The sequence below is a fragment of the Lepus europaeus genome, chromosome 12 (genome assembly GCF_033115175.1).
Source record: "Lepus europaeus isolate LE1 chromosome 12, mLepTim1.pri, whole genome shotgun sequence".
Classification (NCBI taxonomy): Eukaryota; Metazoa; Chordata; class Mammalia; order Lagomorpha; family Leporidae; genus Lepus; species Lepus europaeus.
This window is the reverse complement of record NC_084838.1, coordinates 84,380,315-84,398,884: the sequence shown is the minus strand read 5'-3', so window position 1 is coordinate 84,398,884 and position 18,570 is coordinate 84,380,315. Positions and strand designations below refer to the sequence as shown.

General features: G+C 37.9%; 1 protein-coding gene across 3 annotated transcripts in view; it reads right to left on the bottom strand.

The window, feature by feature from the left end:
* Nucleotides 1–18,570, bottom strand: part of VPS13A (vacuolar protein sorting 13 homolog A) — a 254,299-nt gene that overhangs the window by 144,911 nt on the left and 90,818 nt on the right. For all 3 annotated transcript variants that reach the window (XM_062208443.1, XM_062208441.1, XM_062208442.1), the window contains exons 22-23: nt 16,981–17,098; nt 2,652–2,790 (exon numbers count right to left, since the gene is read on the bottom strand). In XM_062208443.1, coding sequence (XP_062064427.1) covers nt 2,652–2,790; nt 16,981–17,098 — 257 coding nt within the window. The remainder of the gene's footprint in view (nt 1–2,651; nt 2,791–16,980; nt 17,099–18,570) is intronic.

Here is an 18,570-nt window from a genome sequence, read left to right as displayed (position 1 = left end):
CCATGTCAATTGAGGCAGAGTATGCATTTGAAAAATCCACCACTCTTTGATGATAAAAGAACAGAGAAATGCAGGAAAGTAACTTCATACACATGAAAAATGACATTTGTGAAAACCTCAGATGACATCACAGTTAATATTCAGTCACCTAAGCATAAAATTTTTAGGATAAAAAAATAGGAGACAACCTATTTGACTTTTGTTAGGTAAATATTTGAAGAGATAGGAGCCAAAAAGCTTCATCCATAAAAGACAATACTGATAGATTTGATTTCATCAAAATTCCAAACAAGGTTCTTCAAAAGAGAGTTAAGGATCCTTAACAAAATGCAACAACAGATTAAGACAATATACTGTATCACTACTTCAGCAACTTATACTCAAATGGTTGGGGAAAAAAGTTCTCTAGACTAATTTTTCAATTTTTCAAATGTCAAATTATATCCAAGAAAAAATTTTAAATATGTATACAGAATCCTGAGAAAACACCAAAGAAAAACGTTAGCGGTTATTTTCTCTTAGAAATATGCCTGGGGAAAAAAAGTCAAACATGAAAACCACAGCTCATGAAGGAAAAAACTAGCAACCTAGACTACATAAAAAGCGAAAACATTTTGGATAACAAAAATATATATGTATATAGATATGCGGCTAACACCGTAGCATAGTAGGGTAAGCCTCTGCCTGTGGTGCTGGCATTCTATATGGGCACCAGTGCAATTCCTGGCTGCTCCACTTCCGATCCAGCTTCCTGCTAATGGCCTGGGAAAGCAGTGAAAGATGGCCTGACTGGTTGGGCCCCTGCACCCCTGTGAGAGACCAAGAAGCAGCTACAGGCTCCTGGCTTTGGATGGGCCAGCCATTGTGGCCATTTGGGGAATAAATCAGCAGATGGAAGACTTCCCTCTGTCTCTCCCTTTCTCTGTAACTCTGACTCTCAAATAGATATATTTTTTAAAGATTTATTTATTTACTTGAAAGAGTTACAAAGAGAGTGAAGGAGAGGCAGAGAGAGAGAGAGAGAGATATCTTTCATTTGCTGGTCCACTCCCCAACTTGCCATCTTCTACTGCTTTCCCAGGCCATAGCAGAGAGCTGGATCAGAAATGGAGCAGCCGGGTCTCGAACCAGCACCCATATGGGATGCTGGCACTGCAGTCAGCAGCTTTACCAGCTACGCCACCGCACTGGCCCCAAATAGATAAATATTTTTTAAAAATTAAAAATATGTGAGTTGAAACAAACAAAATAGAAATAGAAGTAATTTCAATGACAAGTATATAATTCCCTTAGTTGAAAAACCACAACACAAAGATAAAAAGTACAAAAGATATGAATAGGGACTGGTGTTATGGCACGGTGAGTTAAGCTGCAGCCTATGAGGCAGGCAACCCATTTCGGAGCACCAATCCAAATCCAGGTTTCTCTGTTTCCAATTCAGCTTCCTAATGGGCCTAGGAAAGCAATGGTAGATGGCTCAGGTACTTGGGTCCCTGACACCCATGTAGGGGACCCAGATGGAGTGCCAGACTCTAGGCTTCAGCCTAGCCTGGCCCCAGCCACTGGGGCCATTTGAGGGGTGAATCAGTGGATGGAAATCTCTCTCTCTGTCTCTTCCCTCTGTCACTCTGCTTTTCAAACAGATAAAATAAATCTTAAAAAAAAAAAAAATAAGACTAAATAACAGTTTCCAAAAACAGAACTTCAAATAGTCAATAAGCCTAGAAAAATACTTTACACTTAAAGAAATACAAAACCAGCATTGTTTTCACTTAGAAGAAAAGTTAACATTTACTAATATTCAAGGTTAATGAGAGCAAACAAAAAGACACTTATTCACTATTCATGAGCTATAAATTACTACTTGATGTAGAAAGAAAACTTTGCAAAGTTCATCAAAATTTCAAATTCACATTCTTTTATTAAACAATTCCACCTTCAATAATTTAGCCTACAGGCAAAATTATAACCAAATATATGTACCAAGAAGTTCAAAACAGTATTTTTCCTCATTGTAAACCATGTAACAATATGAGTACTCATCAAAAAATGGTAGGAGGGGATCATCAAAAAGTTCACAGAAAATGTGTATTATTAAAAAAAAGTATGCAGAGACTTCAAAATTATTTGCAACATAAAATTATCTTTTATTTCTATTTTCCTGTGAACTTTTTGAAGTACCATTTTACAACCACACAATTCATAATTTTATCACCATGAAAAGCAAAACAACACTCTATGTGTACATGTAAAAATATCTCTAAGATATAGAACATATATGGTAATGATGGTGAAAAGAATACAGATTCAGAATAGTACCTATACTGGTCCATGCATAGTTGTTTGTGTTTATTAGTATAAATCATAAAAATTTTCTAAAACACTAGAGAAGCAGTAGTTAACAGTATTACCATTAGGGAGAAGGACTGAAGACTGTAGAAGTAAGGAAAAGCGACACTTCATTTTGTATCTTTTTTACCTACTATACTTTTTACCATTTCATCAATTTCTCTTTTAAGATGTCATTTTTAAAGGTCTATTCAAAACCAACTGCAAATTATTTTATCTGACATTAATGTGGCTCTTTCAAATAGCATTTGTGAACTTTCTTTTTTAATTCATGCTTTTATTAATTCTGAAAACAACATTACCTGCAATGGTTTGACAGGCGCAGATACTTCCGTTACAGGTTGGGGTTTTGGAATGCTTTCAACCAGTTCCATAATCCCTTGCAGTTTTTTATCCGAGATTCGTAAAGAAACAAGTGGTAACTTTCCAGCAACCTTGAATCTGTTTCAAAAAGACAGGAACTGTTACAGAAGGACTCTCAACCTGACTTAAGTACACTAATTAACAGGAGACTAGAGGCAGACTTGGTGGTACAGCAGGTTCAGCATCCTGTATCAGAGTGTTGGTGAGTCTTGGCTGCCCCACTTCCAACTCATCTTCTTGCTAATGCGTCTGGGAAGGTAGAAGGTGCTTGGGCCCACTGTCACCCACACAGGAGACTCTGGACAGAGTGCCTAGTTCTTGGCCTTGGCCTGTCCCAGCCCTGGCCTTTGCAGCCATTTGGTGAGCAAACTAGCAGATGGAAGATCTCCCTCTCTATCACTTTGCCTTTCAAATAAATAAATCTACATAAAAATTAAGAAAAAAATGTAATATAAAAAGGACTCCTCCCCTCAAGTTACACAAATATAATCAAATGTAATTTTAAGCACTAAAAATCTCTACTCCGAACATATCATAGTAACCAGTTTCATTAGTTAACTCATCTAATTTCTATTTTTAAGAGGCTTGTTTTTCCAATATTATCACATTTATTGTGCCTCTACTGTTTGCCATGTACACTTAACAACTACTTAAGTGTTTTTAACTGTCAGACATTGAGGAAAGCATTTCATATGCATTATTGCAAATAGTCCACACAACCAATGAGACAATCTACTTCTACTTGTCAACTCTACGTACATGGTTTCTATAAGTCAAATGACTTACCCAAAGGTTATAATTCTAAAACTATGATTCCATTCCAAACCTCAGGAGCAGATATCTGAAACCGCTTTTTTTTTTTTTTTTAAGATTTATTTGTTTAATTTGAAATGCAGAGTTACAGAGAGGCAGAGGCAGAGAGAGGTCTTCTATCCGATGGTTCACCCCCCAAATGGCTGCAATGGCCAGAGTGGGGATATATGAAGTCAGGAGCCAGGAGCTTCTTCCAAGTCTCCCACATGGGTACAGGGGCCCAAGGACCCAGGCCATCTTCTACTTCACTCCCAGACCATAGCAGAGAGCTGGATCAGAAGAGGAGCAGCTAGAAGTGGAACTAGCACCCATATGGGAGGCCGACACTGCAGGCAGCAGCTTTACCCACTATGCCACAGTGCCGGCCCCTGGCACAGCTCTTAAGTTCCCATTTGGTACATTCACATGTCATATCAGTGTGCCTGGTTCAAGTCCTGGCTGGCTACTCTGCTTCTGATCTAGGTACACCTGTTAAGGTATACACTGGAGACAGCAGATGATGGCTCAAGTACTTGGGTCCCTGACACCCATGTGGGAGACCTGGACTGAGTTTCAGCCTCCTCCTGTCTTCTGCCTGGTCCAGCATTACCTATTATGGACACTTGGGAAGTGAACCAATAGTTGAGAGATCTCTCTGTTTCTCTTTGTCTGCCTTTCAAATAAAATGAAAATAAATACATTTTTTAAAAGAATGATTTTTAATTGATTAAAAAAAAAAAACCTGGGTGCTTTAATTGCCTTGTCAGTCTCCTTTGCTTACAGACAGGATATAAAGAATCAAAAAGACAGTTTTGATATGTGGCAGAAAGTATCTGAGTGTCTGAGAATTTGTTAATCTGTTTGATAATGAAGATATTTCCTGTTTTTTTGTTGTTGTTGTTCCATATTTTCATGTTTAACTTTGAATTTTTACATTTTTCATTCTATCAATTTAAGTATAATTTGTTCAACGGTTAAAATGGGGTTGTCAGTGAATAAACTTAAAAAGAGCCTCATTCACGCAACTGCTGAAGTAAAAACTACATTTTGTGTTCTATGTTCCCTAAAAAAAGGAAACAGGCATAAAAAACAAAGTTTTCACTTAACATTTTTATCTTTACATTTTCCTTAAGGTTTATTTTCAATTAATGCACAATGACTGTTAAGGTTCTCCTTCTAAAACTGTACCTGAATTCCTACAGGAAGTTAATTTATAATTTATCTCATTCATTCTAGTTTAACTTAGTTACACATTATGAAGTCCCATCAATCTGTCTAAACTTTATACTTTCTTGAAATATGTAAGTTGTATAATATGAAGACAGTGTGTGCCAATGTACTACATACAAAATAATAGCCTTCCTTTAATTTGTCTCAAACTTTTTTAGCTCAAACTTCAAAGGAAATATTCTGACAGAGTTCCAGGATTTTATTTTTATTGTTAAATTTTATTTATTTATTTATTTATTGAGAGGCAGATAGAGCTTGCATTCACTGCTTGATTCCCAAAATGCCTGTTAATGACTGAGGCCAAAGCCAGGAGCTGGGAACTCAATCTGAGTTCCCCATGTATGTGGCAAGAAACCAATTATCTGAGCCAACAACACTGCCTCCCATGCCTCAGGAAGCTGTAGTCAGGAGTAGGGAGCCAGGTGTCAAAACCCATGTATTTGGATAAGGTATGCAGGCATCTTAACTGCTGAACACCCACCTCAATTTTCTGGATTTAACAAAATATCACATTCACTTTTTACCACTTATGAAAAACTGTAAAATAGAAACCAGATAACTTCTCAGATTTCATCTTTCTAAAACACTGTCATTTGTGGCCTATAATTATTTTAATTACTTTCCTGGTCCTCATGTACAGACATAATCAACAGACACATTTTAGCCAACTATTTTAATCCCGCTCTGGTATATCTACTCCCTGCATCAAAGACAGTTATCTGAGGCCAGCATTGTGGAACACTGGGTAGCTACTTGAGACACCAGCATTCCAAAATGGAGTGCTGGCTTGAGCCCTGCTTCTGATCCTAGTTCCTGCTAATGCACCTGGGAAAGCAGCCTATCATGCCCCAAGTACTTGGGCCCCTGCCATTCACATGGGAAATCCAGATGGAGTTTCAGGCTCCAGGCTTCAACTTAGCCCAGGTCTGGCTTTGTGGCCATTTGGGAAGTAAACAAGCAGACGGAAAACCTGAAAATCTGTCACTCTGCCTTTCAAATAAATAAATAAATCTTCCAAAGGGGGGGTGGGGAATGAGTGGGTGGGACATATTCTTCTGAACTACATGATAACAGAATAAATCCAAAGTGAGAGCAAGATAAATTGTTCTTTTCTTCCCTTGGAGAACTATTACGTCCTTTTGTTCTAGTACCATGTAGCTTCCTACATTTTACCAAGAAAAAATGAAAGTAAACTATGCTGAATTTAAAGAACAATTCATATTTACAACAGGAAATCATATATATCTTTGCTCTATATCACAGACTAAAAACTTTATATGAAATTTCAGGTAAGTGGGGAGGGAGACATTTGTGAATAAAAGCATACTTAAGTTTGATCAGAAAAAAATTTCCCAGGCATTCTTCTGCCTCTAGACTCTGACTTTCTAACAGAAAAATGCCTAAAAGCACAAGATTTAGGACTCTGGACAATGTCTCTTTAAGGAAAAAAAAAAAACACAAAGGAAGAAAAAGAAAAAGCATGTAGAAAAGGTAATCAGGAAAGGCTTTCTGGAGCAGTTGGTGTCACATAAGCCCACCAAAAGGGTATGCATTTTCTCTTAGGCGCTTCCTTTTTACACAGTAATAACACAAAGTATGAATAACAAGGTCCATACCCCATACCCTCAGGAAAAAGCCATGCTATCCCTAAATGGCCTCCTACCCATAAAACAGGAAACCTTAAGTACTATCACAGGAGCATTCTCCTGCTGCCTCATTGTAACCCTGAAACCACTGAGTAGGCTGTTACATGACTATTTGGTTAAATTATAAAATAAAAATACTTCTGTGGCTGAGGTTTGAATGTTGCAAGGGGAAAAAAAAAGGTGCTGGTATACAGAAGATGTGAAACGGATACCTACGGTATAGAATTATTTGAGAATAAATCAACTAATGGACTTCTCTAGTTAGGGTACCAGGATCATCGCTTCAGCAAACAATAAAATAGATGAAGAAGCTGGTAAAGGTAAATACATGGACAAATATAAATACTCCAGCAAGACAACTGCATAAAAATAAACATAAAATATATAAATATATAGTACATAAATAAAATATAAAAATAAATCTAAATCTATGCTGTGGGGTATATATAGATTTAAATTATGACATCAATAACAAAATGAAATGGATAAAGCAGGATACATGCAATTGCATGAAACTGAAGTTAAGCTAGTATCAACTTTAAACATATAACTTTAGGAGTCATATGTCATCTCCAAAGTAACCACAAAAAAATCTATAAAATATACAAAAATGGAATTGAGAAGGGAATCAAATCATGATGCAATAATCAACTAAACACAAAGGAAGCAGCAATACAGGAAATAAGGGACAAAAAAGTATAAGACACACAGGAAGCACACACTGAAAAAGTAAGTTTTTCCCAATGTAAGAAAATGGGAACCAGCACTGTGGTGTAGCAGGTAAAGCTGCTGCCTGTGATGCCAACATCCCATACGGCACCAGTTTGAGTCCCAGTGCTCTACTCCCAATCCAGCTCCCTGTTAACGTGCCTGGGAGAGCAGTGGAGGATGGCCCAAGCCCTTGGTTCCCTGCATCCACAGGAGACACACAAAAGAAGCTCCTGACTTTAGCTTGGCCCAGCCCTGGCCATTGCAGCCATTTGGGGAGTGAACCAGCGTTTAGAGGATCTCTCTCTCTCTCTCTCTTCTCTAATTCTGCTTTTCAAGCAAATAAATAAAATCTATTAAAATGAAGAAAGAAAAGCACAGAGAGAGGGGGAGAGAGGAAGAGGGAGAGGAGGAGGGGGAAGGAAGGAAGGAAATATATATATATATATATATATATATATATAGAGAGAGAGAGAGAGAGAGAGAGAGAGAGAGAGAGAGAGATCCATTTCAACATAGAATAGAAATTTACCACTTATGAAAAACTGTAAAATAGAAACCAGATAACTGACTTGCAGATGTAGCAAAACTCCCCAGGCAACAAGATTGTTAGGGAGCAGCCAACTCACAATAAGAAATTACAAAGAAGGAAGGAAGAAGATAATTGTGTAGCTTAGGAGACTGGGAAGACTGTACACCCCACAGTACTCAGTGAAGAACCTGCTTGCTAAGATATAAACTGCTTGCTGTTACCTGCACTGGGTGTGCCTGCTTATCAGACTTGGGACTTGCACGATCACCAATAAAGTGTTGCTTTCATCACACTTCCTGACTCTAAGTCCACCTCTTGAGTGTACAGGTAAGGATATTTCCAATGCCCATCAATATTTATTTTAAAGGTTAATATTTTAAGCTTCCCAACCAAAAGACATAATTACCAAAATGCATAAAAACATGAGATTTAACTATCTGCTGTCTGCAAATGACTCACTTTAGATCTAAGAAAATATATAGGTTAAAAGTGAAAGAATGCAGGGTCTGGTGTTGCGAAGCAGATTAAGCAGCCTCTTGCTACAGCACCCAGCTAATGCACCTGAGAAGGAAGCTATATGATGACCCAAATGCTTCGGCCACTGCTACCTGTAGGAGACCAGGATAGACTTCCAGCTTTATCCTGTTCTAGACCTGTCCCTCCCTTCATTCCCTTCCTTCCTCACAGCCTTTCAAATAAATAAATAAATCTTAAAAAAAAAAAAAATTATGAGGAACAAAGGAAGATATTATCTATAATAATAATGAAAGTTACATTTCAACAAGACACATCAAATGTCAGAGCTCAAAAATATATGAAGCAGGGGCCGGCGCCGTGGCTCACTTGGTTAATCCTCCGCCTGCGGCACCAGCATCCCATATGGGCACCGGGTTCTAGTCCCGGTTGCTCCTCTTCCAGTCAAACTCTCTGCGGTGGCCCGGGGGGCAGTGGAGGATGGCCCAAGTGCTTGGGCTCCTGCACCCGCATGGGAGACCAGCAGGAAGCACCTGGCTCCTGGCTTCGGATTGGCGCAGCATGCCGGCCATAGCAGCCATTTGGGGAGTAAATCAATGGAAGGAAGACCTTTCTGTCTCTCTCTCTCTCACTGTCTATAACTCTATCAAGTTAAAAAAAAAAAGAAAGAAAAAAAAATACATGAAGCAAACATCGACAGAATTAAGAGGAAAAAATGCAGCTCTCTAATATAGCGCAAGATTTCAATATTCTATTATTAATAACGAACATAACCAGACAAAAATTGATAAGGAAAAAGAGTATTAGAACAGCATTACTAACAGGACCATGCAGACCTACAGAGAACACTCCATCTAGAGACCACAGAATGCACATTTTTCTAACATGCATGAGAACATTCTTTGGTATCTATTATATGCTTGGTTACAAAATAAGTTATCACAAAGTTGCAGAAGGGGCCGCCGGCACTATGGCTGTGGCACAGCGAGTAAAGTCACTGTGCCAGCATCCCACATGAGTGCCAGTTCGAGTCCCAGATGCTCCACTTCCAATCCAGTTCTCTGCTATGGCCTGGGAAAGCAGGGGAAGATGGTCCTCCAAGTCCTTGGGCTCCTGCACTCGCAAGGGGGACCCAAAGAAGCTCACGACTCCTGGCTTCAGATCAGTTCAGCTCCAGCTATTGAGGTCAACTGGGGAGTGAACCAGTGGATGGAAGACCTTTCTCTCTCTCTGCCTCTCTAAGTCCGACTTTCAAATAAATGAATAAATCTTTAAAAAAAAAATGTTGTAGAAGATTGAAGTTTCAGAAAGTATCTTTTCTGAGAACAGTAGATCGATTATTGAAAGCAAAAGTAGAAGGAAAACAGCATATTCAAAATTTACTGAAATACAATTTCGTAGACAAAAAAGTGAGTCAAAGAAGAAATCACAAAAAAAAGTAAAAAGTATCTTGAGACAAATGAAAACATAACACACCAAGATTAGTGGAAACAGCAAAGTCTGCTAATAGAGAAATGTATAGTTGTAAACACCTATTTTTTTTTAACAAGGGGAGGGACCAGGTGCTTGGTGCATTTAAAAACAATTTTTTAAAAAATCTCAAATGAATAGTGTAACAAAACAGAAGGAAGGAAGGGAGGGAGGGAGGGAGGGAGGGAGGGAATAAAAACAGTGGAGTACAGATAAAGTACAGAAAAATAATGAAAAATCAATAGAACCAATAGTCAATTCTTCAGAATGATCAACAAAACTGACAAATCTTTAGAGAAAAAAAATTACAGAATAAGTTTATCTATGTATTATGAAGAATATTATACTAACAAACTGAGTAATCTCAATGAAATTCCTAGAAAAACAAACCTTCAGAGGGATTACAATGGTGGAATAGGGAAGGAGCTTATTGCTCTAGTCTAGGAGAAGATAGTTTAAAAGAAGTGGAGAGAGTGCAATCTCAAATAAGAGTTAGGGAGAAAACTCCACGCAAATTAGAAGAACACTGTGGACCTACATGCACAACTCATGACCCAGCAGCCAAGAGCCTCAGCACCAGCTTTGGAGAATTAGGTGAGACCAGACTGCCACAGCCCAAGCCACAGAAGACAAAGCTGTGGGAAGACCCTGGAGGGAATCTGGCTTGCAGTCCTGTGAGAAACAGTGTACCTGTCAAACTAGAGGAGGAAAAAAAGGAGGGGGGCATGTTTCTCCCACACCACCTTGCACTGGCATCCTATAACAAGCCAAGAGAGGGCAGGTACCATTTTGGACATGTATAACAGCTGTACCAGCTTGTGTCCATGTGCCCAGCAACCAGCAGAGATGTATGAGTCTGGAGGGGAGAACTGACAGGGGGCTGGGTGCTTGTGACTGTAGGAGGCTTGTGTGCTGGGACTGTGAGAACAGAGGCTATGTGGGAGGACTCAGGTAGTGGCTGGGACTTTGGGCAGTCACTGTGGGCGGCTGCACGCTCAGGGGTCTCTGACTCTCTGTTGAGCGTCATTTCTGCAAACTCTGTGCTTACACCGAGGACTGCACAGATTCTTTGTGTGGTTCTTGTGGCATCATGGATGAATATTATACCAGTTGGGCCTAGCGCCCAGACACTGGTCTCCCTTGAGGAGAGGTGAGCAGGGACTATGACAACAGAACAGAAAAACCTTCCCTCTTTAAAAAAAAAAAAAAAAAAGTGAGTTTTACCACACCCAAACTGAGTGTCACCCTGAACACTCCCTTCACCCTGGAGCACTGAACAGAGCTCCCTGGCCATACCAACCACATGCTTCTAGGTATTCACTGAAAGGGGGGACACTCCACTAAGCCACAGAGGTATAGTCCAAAGATAAAAACCACCACATGGAAAAAATAAAGAAGAAATAAACTTGTATCTCCAAAATGCCAAATAATAAACTCAGAAAATCAAGAAATAAGAATAAGGAAGACAACATGATACCCCCAAAAGAACATAACACTTCAATACTAGTAGGTGGAGATGCAGATAATGAAGAAATGCCAGAAAAGGATTTCAAAAAATTGATTGTAGGATTACTTAGAAGTAATCAGAAGCAAATCCATGAACTAATGAAATCCATACACGACAGGAAAGAAAATTTGTCCCACGAAATTGAGATCTCAAAGATAAATCAAAATGAAATCTTAGAAATGAACAATTCAATAAAATAAATAAAAATGCAGTGGAAAGCTGTAACAACACAGTTGGTGAAGCAGAAGAAAGAATATCTGACTTAGAAGACAAATCGCAGGGAATTTTAAAGTCAGACCAAAAAGAAGAAGAAATCAGAGAACTGAGAAACACTATTTGAGATCTACAGGATACTATCAAACAACCCAACATACAGATCCTAGGAGTTCCTGAAGGAGCAGAAAGACAAGAATTAGAATGCCTTTTTAGTGAAGTAATAATAGAAAACTTCCTTAATTTGGAGAAAGAAAGGGACATCCAAGTACAGGAAGCACATATAACTCCTAAGAGACATGATCAGAGAAGATCTTCACCATGACACATTATAATCAAACTCTCCACTGTAAAACATAAATAAAAGACTGTAAAATGTGCATGAGAGAAATGGCACAGCTGAGAAAGAACTGCTAAGATCAATTCCATTCACAATAGCTACAAAAACAATCAAATACCTTGGAATAAACTTAACCAAGGATGTCAAAGATCTCTATGATGACAATACAAAACATTAAAGAAACAAATAGAAGAGGATACAAAAAAAAATGGAAAAATCTTCCATGCTCATGGATTGGAAGAATCAATATCATCAAAATGTCCATTCTCCCAAAAGTAATTTACAGATTCAATGTGATACCAATCAAACTACCAAAGACATTCTTCTCAGATCTGGAAATAATGATGCTGAAATTCATATGGAGGCACAGGAGAAATCCAAATGGCCAACAGTAACATGAAAAAATGCTCAGGGTCACTATCTGTCGGAGAAATGCAAATCAAAACCACAATGAGGTTTCACCTTGCCCTAGTTAGAATGGTTTTCATATAGAAATCAAAAAACCACAAATGCTGGCGACGATGTGAGAAAAAGGTATCCTAACCCACTGTGGGTGGGAATGTAAATTGGTAAAGCCACTATGAAAGACAGTATGGAGATACTCAGAAATCTGAATATAGACCTACCATTTGACTCAGCAATCCCACTCATGGGAATTTACCCAAGTGAAAGGAAATCAACAAATGAAAGAGTTATCTGTACCCCTGTGTTTATGGCAGCTCAATTTACAATAGCTAAGACATGGAATGAACCCAAATGCCCATAAACTGAAGACTGGATAAAGAAATTTTGGAATTGTTACACCATGAAACACTACACAGAAGAAGAAAAAACCTGAAATCCGGTCATTTGTCACAAAATGGATGATACTGGGAAACATCATATTTCATGAATTAAGCTAGTCCCAAATGGACAAATACCATATACTGATAAAACTTGTTCTTCTCAAAGAATTATTTTCTTTTAATTCATTAAGTGGAGGATATTCTTATGTTTCATAAGTTATAGTTATGTCTAAGTGCTCACAAAAGATGTATCATTCTTGGGTGGTTCTTTAAAGTTAATTAAGTTTCTCAAAAAAAAGAAAAAGTGAAATTAACTTCAAGATGAAATGACGGCCAGCGCTGCAGCTCAATAGGTTAATCCTCCACCTTGTGGCACCAGCACACTGGGTTCTAGTCCCCGTCAGGGCACCGGATTCTGTCCCGGTTGCCCCTCTTCCAGGCCAGCTCTCTGCTGTGGCCCGGGAGTGCAGTGGAGGATGGCCCAAGTGCTTGGGCCCTGCACCCCATGGGAGACTAGGAGAAGCACCTGGCTCCTGGCTTTGGATCAGCGTGGTGCGCCGGCCGCGGCGCACCGGCTGCAGCGCACTGGCCACGGCGGCCACTGGAGGGTGAACCAACGGCAAAGGAAGACCTTTCTCTCTCTCTACCCACTCTGCCTGTCAAAAAAATAAATAAATAAAAAATTAAAAAAAAAAAAAAAGATGAAATGACTCTGAACAGCCCTTGTTGACTGCTGAGGAACAGTTTTTTTTTTTTTTTCCATACAAATTGTTGAACTCTACTTAGTATAACCTCCTGTGTATAAATTTAATTGAAAATAGATCTTAGTAAAAATAAATAAGACTGGGAATAGGAGAAGGAGGAAAAAGAGGGTGGGAGTGTAGGTGGGAAGGTGGTATGGTGGGAAGAATCTCTATATTCTTCAAGCTGTACTTATGAAATGCATGAAGTTTGTATTCCTTACATAAAAGTTTTTTTTTAAAGGGAAAAAAAAAAGAAAAACAAACCTAATAGTGAATTGTGAAAAAAATAGAAAATTTAGGTAAATTTAAACACCTATGGAGACTGAATCAGCAATGAAAACTTCCTGACAAAGAAAAGTCCATGATCTGACAGTTTCAATAGCAAATTCTACGACACAATTAAAAATTGAAAAGGAGAGAATACTTCCTAATTTGTCTTATAAAGACAGAATCACCCTGATACTCGTCAAAATTACCAAAAGGGAAAAAAAGTTACAAACAATATTCCCAAAGGATATCAACAAAAAACTATCCGATGAAACAATAGGAGACCAAATAGCACATTATAAGGCTTATACATCACGATTAAGTGAATTTTTGTTCCTGGAATAGATGTATGATCCTTATATGAAAATTAATCAATTTAAGATGAAGTAGTAATATGATGTAGTGGGTAAGATGTCACTTATAATACCTGCATCGCATATCAATAGTGTCTGTGTTCAAATTGCAGCTCTCTTCCCTATTCCAGTTTCTTGTTAATATGTACCCTGGGAGGCAGCAGGTGATGCCTCAAGTACTTGGGCCCCTGGCATCTACATAGAAGGCTCAGACTGAGTCCCTAGCTCTCAGCTTTGGCCTTGCCAACCTCTGGCCATTGCAGGCATTTGGGGAATGCATCAGCAGATGGGGTATTTCGCTCTCTCACTCAAATAATATAGACATACATACAAGCTTCTTGACATTTGTATTATGAAAAAAAATCTGTGTGGATTTCAAAATAATCTGCATCAAAATGATTTATTTTTTAATTCTATTTTGAATGAACTTTCTTAAGTTCCTTTTGTATATCCCATTAACCTAATGAAGCAAAGAAAAAAAAAACCCACATGATAATTTCAAATGATGCAGAAAAAGTATTTGAAAAAATTTCGGCACATTTTGTCAGAAATGCTCAACAAATTAGTACTGAAAGGAAATTCCCTCAACATAATAAAGGTCAGATAGGGAAAATCCACAGCTAACAAACCCAATGATGAAACACTGATAGTTTTTCCTCTATACTTAGGATCAAGACAAGGATGCCTGCTTAAACCATTTTTATTGAACAAAGTAACAGAAGTTTTAACTAGCGTGATTAAGCAAAGAAAAATATAGAAGCCATCTAAATCAGAAAGGAAGAAGTAAAATTACCTCTGGACACAGATGAATGATCTTGTATGTGGAAAAGCCTAATGATTCCATAAAAACAAAACTGGTAGAACAATTTAGAAACTTGTGAGGTCAAAAACCAGAGGAATTTCCATATACTAACAATATTATATCCAAAAAGAAAATTAAATAAACAGGTCCATTACACTAACTTAAAAAAAGAATAAATTTAACCATGGAGGTGAAAGACTTACATACTGAAAACTCAAAATGTTGCTGTAACTAAAGACAAAAATAAATAGAAAGACATTTCCTATTCAAGGACAGGAAAAGTTAATATTAATAAGATGTCAATTCTATTCAAAGTGATCAACAGATTCAATGGCTCCAGTGTTAACATTCCACGGACTTATTTGTAGAAATAGAAAAACCTATTCCAAGATTCATGTGATATATCAAAGAATTCCTCATAATAAAACAGTTTCAAAAAGGAATAATTTGGATGACTCATTTTCTGATTTCCATACTGCACACCTGTAGTAATGTAAACAGCATGGCATTTGACATAAAGATCAACAGAGTAGAATAGAAATCCCAGGAATAAACTCTTGAATGCATAAATTATTTTTTTAAAAAAGTACCAAAGACATTCAATGAGGAAAGAAGTCTTTTCAGTAAATGGTATAGGAAAACTAGATATCTGCAAAAAGAAGAATGGATTCTTACTTGTATCTACCTGTCCTATATAAGCAATTTAAATTAAAAGATACCAAACAACTAAATATGAAAGCTAAAACTATAAAATTCAATGAAGAAAACATAATGGAAAAAGCTTTATATACTGAATTTAGAAATAATTGCTTGGATAAGACACCCAAAGCATAAACAAAGACAAATGTGATTTCATAAAAATTAAAAATTAGTATGCAAAGAAAACTATCAAAACAAAGTATTAAGACAATCCACAGAGTCAGAAAAATATTTACAAATAAAATACCTAACAAGGGGTAAATATCCAGAATATATAAAGAATTCCTACAACTCGGTAAGAAAAAAATAAACAACCAGATTAAAAGATTGGCAAAGAAGCTGAATATACATCTTTAAAGAAATAGTAAATGGCCAATAAGCACATAAAGAGACATGCAACATTATGAGGCACTGTAGAAAGCAAAGTCAAAACTACAGTAAGATACCACTTCACACCTAGTAAGATATTAGTTAACATATTTAATTAGCAAAGAGATGAAAAACTAAAACCATTACATGTTAGTGGTAGCAATGTAAAATGGTATAGTTGCTATGAAACACAGTATAGTACAGCATTCCTCAAAGCCCTGAACACTGAATTACCAGATGATTGAGAAATTCTACTCTAAGGAAACACCCAAGAGTATTAAAAACAGGGACTTAAACAGATATTATACATAGCAGCATCATTATAACAGCCAAACAGGGTCAATCAATGAATAAACAAAATATAGGTACACAAAAGAAATATTATTCAGCCTTAAAAATGAATGAAGGGCCAGCTCCATGACAAAGAAAGTTAAGAATCCCTACTTAGAACACTAGCACCCCATACCGGAGGGCCAGTTCAAGTCCCAGCTACTCTGCTTCAAATCTAGCTTCCTGCTAATAAGCCTGGGAAGGCAGGGGAAGATGGTCCAAGCACTTGAGCCCATCAACCATGTGAGAGAATAGGATGGAGTTCCTGGCTCCTGGCTTTGGCCTGTCCTAGACCTGGCTGTGGCCATTTGATGAGTAAACTGGTTGATGGAAGATCAATCTCTCTTTCTCCTTCTGTGTGTGTGATTCAGTGTTTATTAAAAAAAAAAAAAAATGAAATGACATATGCTGCAATACAGATGAACCTTGAAGACACTGTGCTAAGTAACCAGACAGAGAAAGACAAATGTTTTATGATTCCACTTATATGAGGTACTTAAAATAGTCAAAATCACAACAGTAGAGGTATATAGTGGTGGTTGCCAAGGCCTGAGGGCAACAGTGTGATGTACTTCATGATAATATACACTTAAAAATAATATAATGGGCAGGTGTGTGGTGGCAGAGGTAGGTAGCCACTTGAGATGCCCACATCCCATGTTTAAGTTCCAGTTATTCCATGTCTGAGCTGTTCCCTGTTGATGTGCACGCTGAGAGACAGAAGATGCTCAAGCACCTACATCTCTGCTGGACAGAGTTCTGAACACCTGCCTCTAGCCTGGCCCAGCCCTGGCTGTTGTAGGCTTTTGGCAGATGAGTAAACCAGTGAATAGAAGATGTCTTTCTCTACCCTTCAAAAAAAAAAATGAAATGAATAAAAGTTTAAATGATAATTTTTGTTATGTATGTACATTTTAGCATAAATAAAAATAACCAATAAAACTGGTACTTCCTTAGTTACAGAATTACTGAGAAAATAAAAAATCACATGAAACAGATATTACATACTTAGGCATCTTTGTATCGATGAAAACCATGGCCTTAGAGAGTTCCACATTAAAGTGCATAGGTACCAAAATATGCTGTGTAGATACATTGAGTTTTCGTGCTTCTTTCCAATTTTCTCCTAATTACAGAAAACAGATGTCACCATTAGTATGATCTGATAATACAAAGCCAAAAATTACTATTGATACTTGAAAATCACACACTGCATGGTATAAGGAAATTGTCCCACATGTACAGAATTTTAATGTCACATTCCCAGATATACACAGTTAGTAGCTGACTTATTTTCTCTTTCAGCATTTTGCCACTGTTTTATAATATCCTCTGTTTTATTAGAAAAAAAACATTTACTTTAAAAAACACTTTTTAATCAAATCTGCCATGCATCCATTGACAACCACCACATCAATCAACCATATAACTTACTCAAAAAACATGACTACAAAACAGGAAAATGTGAGGATCTTTAATACTAATAACTGCTGTCACTTACTGAATATTAAAACTAACAGTATTCTAGACAGTATTTAAACTTTAATTCTCACAATTATGTGTAATCAACTCTTTTTAGAAAACAGACTTGAGGCCGGCGCCGTGGCTCACTTGGCTAATCCTCCGCCTGGGGTGCCAGAATCCCATATGGGCCCCGGGTTCTAGTCCCGATTGCTCCTCTTCTGGGAGCTGTGGCCCGGGAAGGCAGTGGAGGATGGCCCAAGTGCTTGGGCGCCTGCACTCACGTGGGAGACCAGGAGGAAGAGCCTGGTTCCTGGCTTCGGACTGGCGCAACGCACCGGCCGTAGCGGCCATTTTGGGGGGTGAACCAACGGAAGGAAGACCTTTTTCTCTGTCTCTCCCTCTCACTATCTGTAACTCTACCTGTCAAATAAATAAATTAAAAATCTTAAAAAAAAAAAAAAAGAAAACTGAGACTCGAAAATCTCTAACTTTCCTTTGGGGGCCAGTGCTGTGGCATAGTGGGTAGGGTCTCCACCTGTGACACCAGCATCCCCTTTGCACACTGGTTCAAGACCCAGCTGATCCACTTATCCAGCTCACTACTAAGGCACCTGAGAAAGCAACAACTGTACCTATGCGGGAGACCAAGAAGTTTCAGGCTCCTAGCCCTGGTTTTTGTGGTCATTTGGGGAGTGAACCAGCAGATGAAAGATCTCTCTCTCCCTATCTATTTAACTCTGCCTTTCAAACAAATAAAAAAAACCACCTTTTTCCTAAAAAAAAAAAAAAAAGGCTAAAAGGCTTCCCTTGGACAGTGTGCTAGTGATAAAGCTGAAATTCACATCCAGGTCTATTAACATGTAATGCTCTGGCAACATTCATTGAAGCATCACAAACCTGAGTGTTCAATAAAGAAAGTTAAATAACAGACAATACAGCCTCTGAAAATAATATATCCAATAAACATAGGTATTCAACTACTCAAAATATTATTGGAAGAATGAAAGGACTATGGTTACGCAAATATATAAATAAGGTAAAAAAATGCATTTAAAAACAAATCATGGGGCCAGCACTGTGGTATAGCAGTTGAGGTTGCTGTCTGCAGCGCTGGCATCCCATACGGGCACCAGT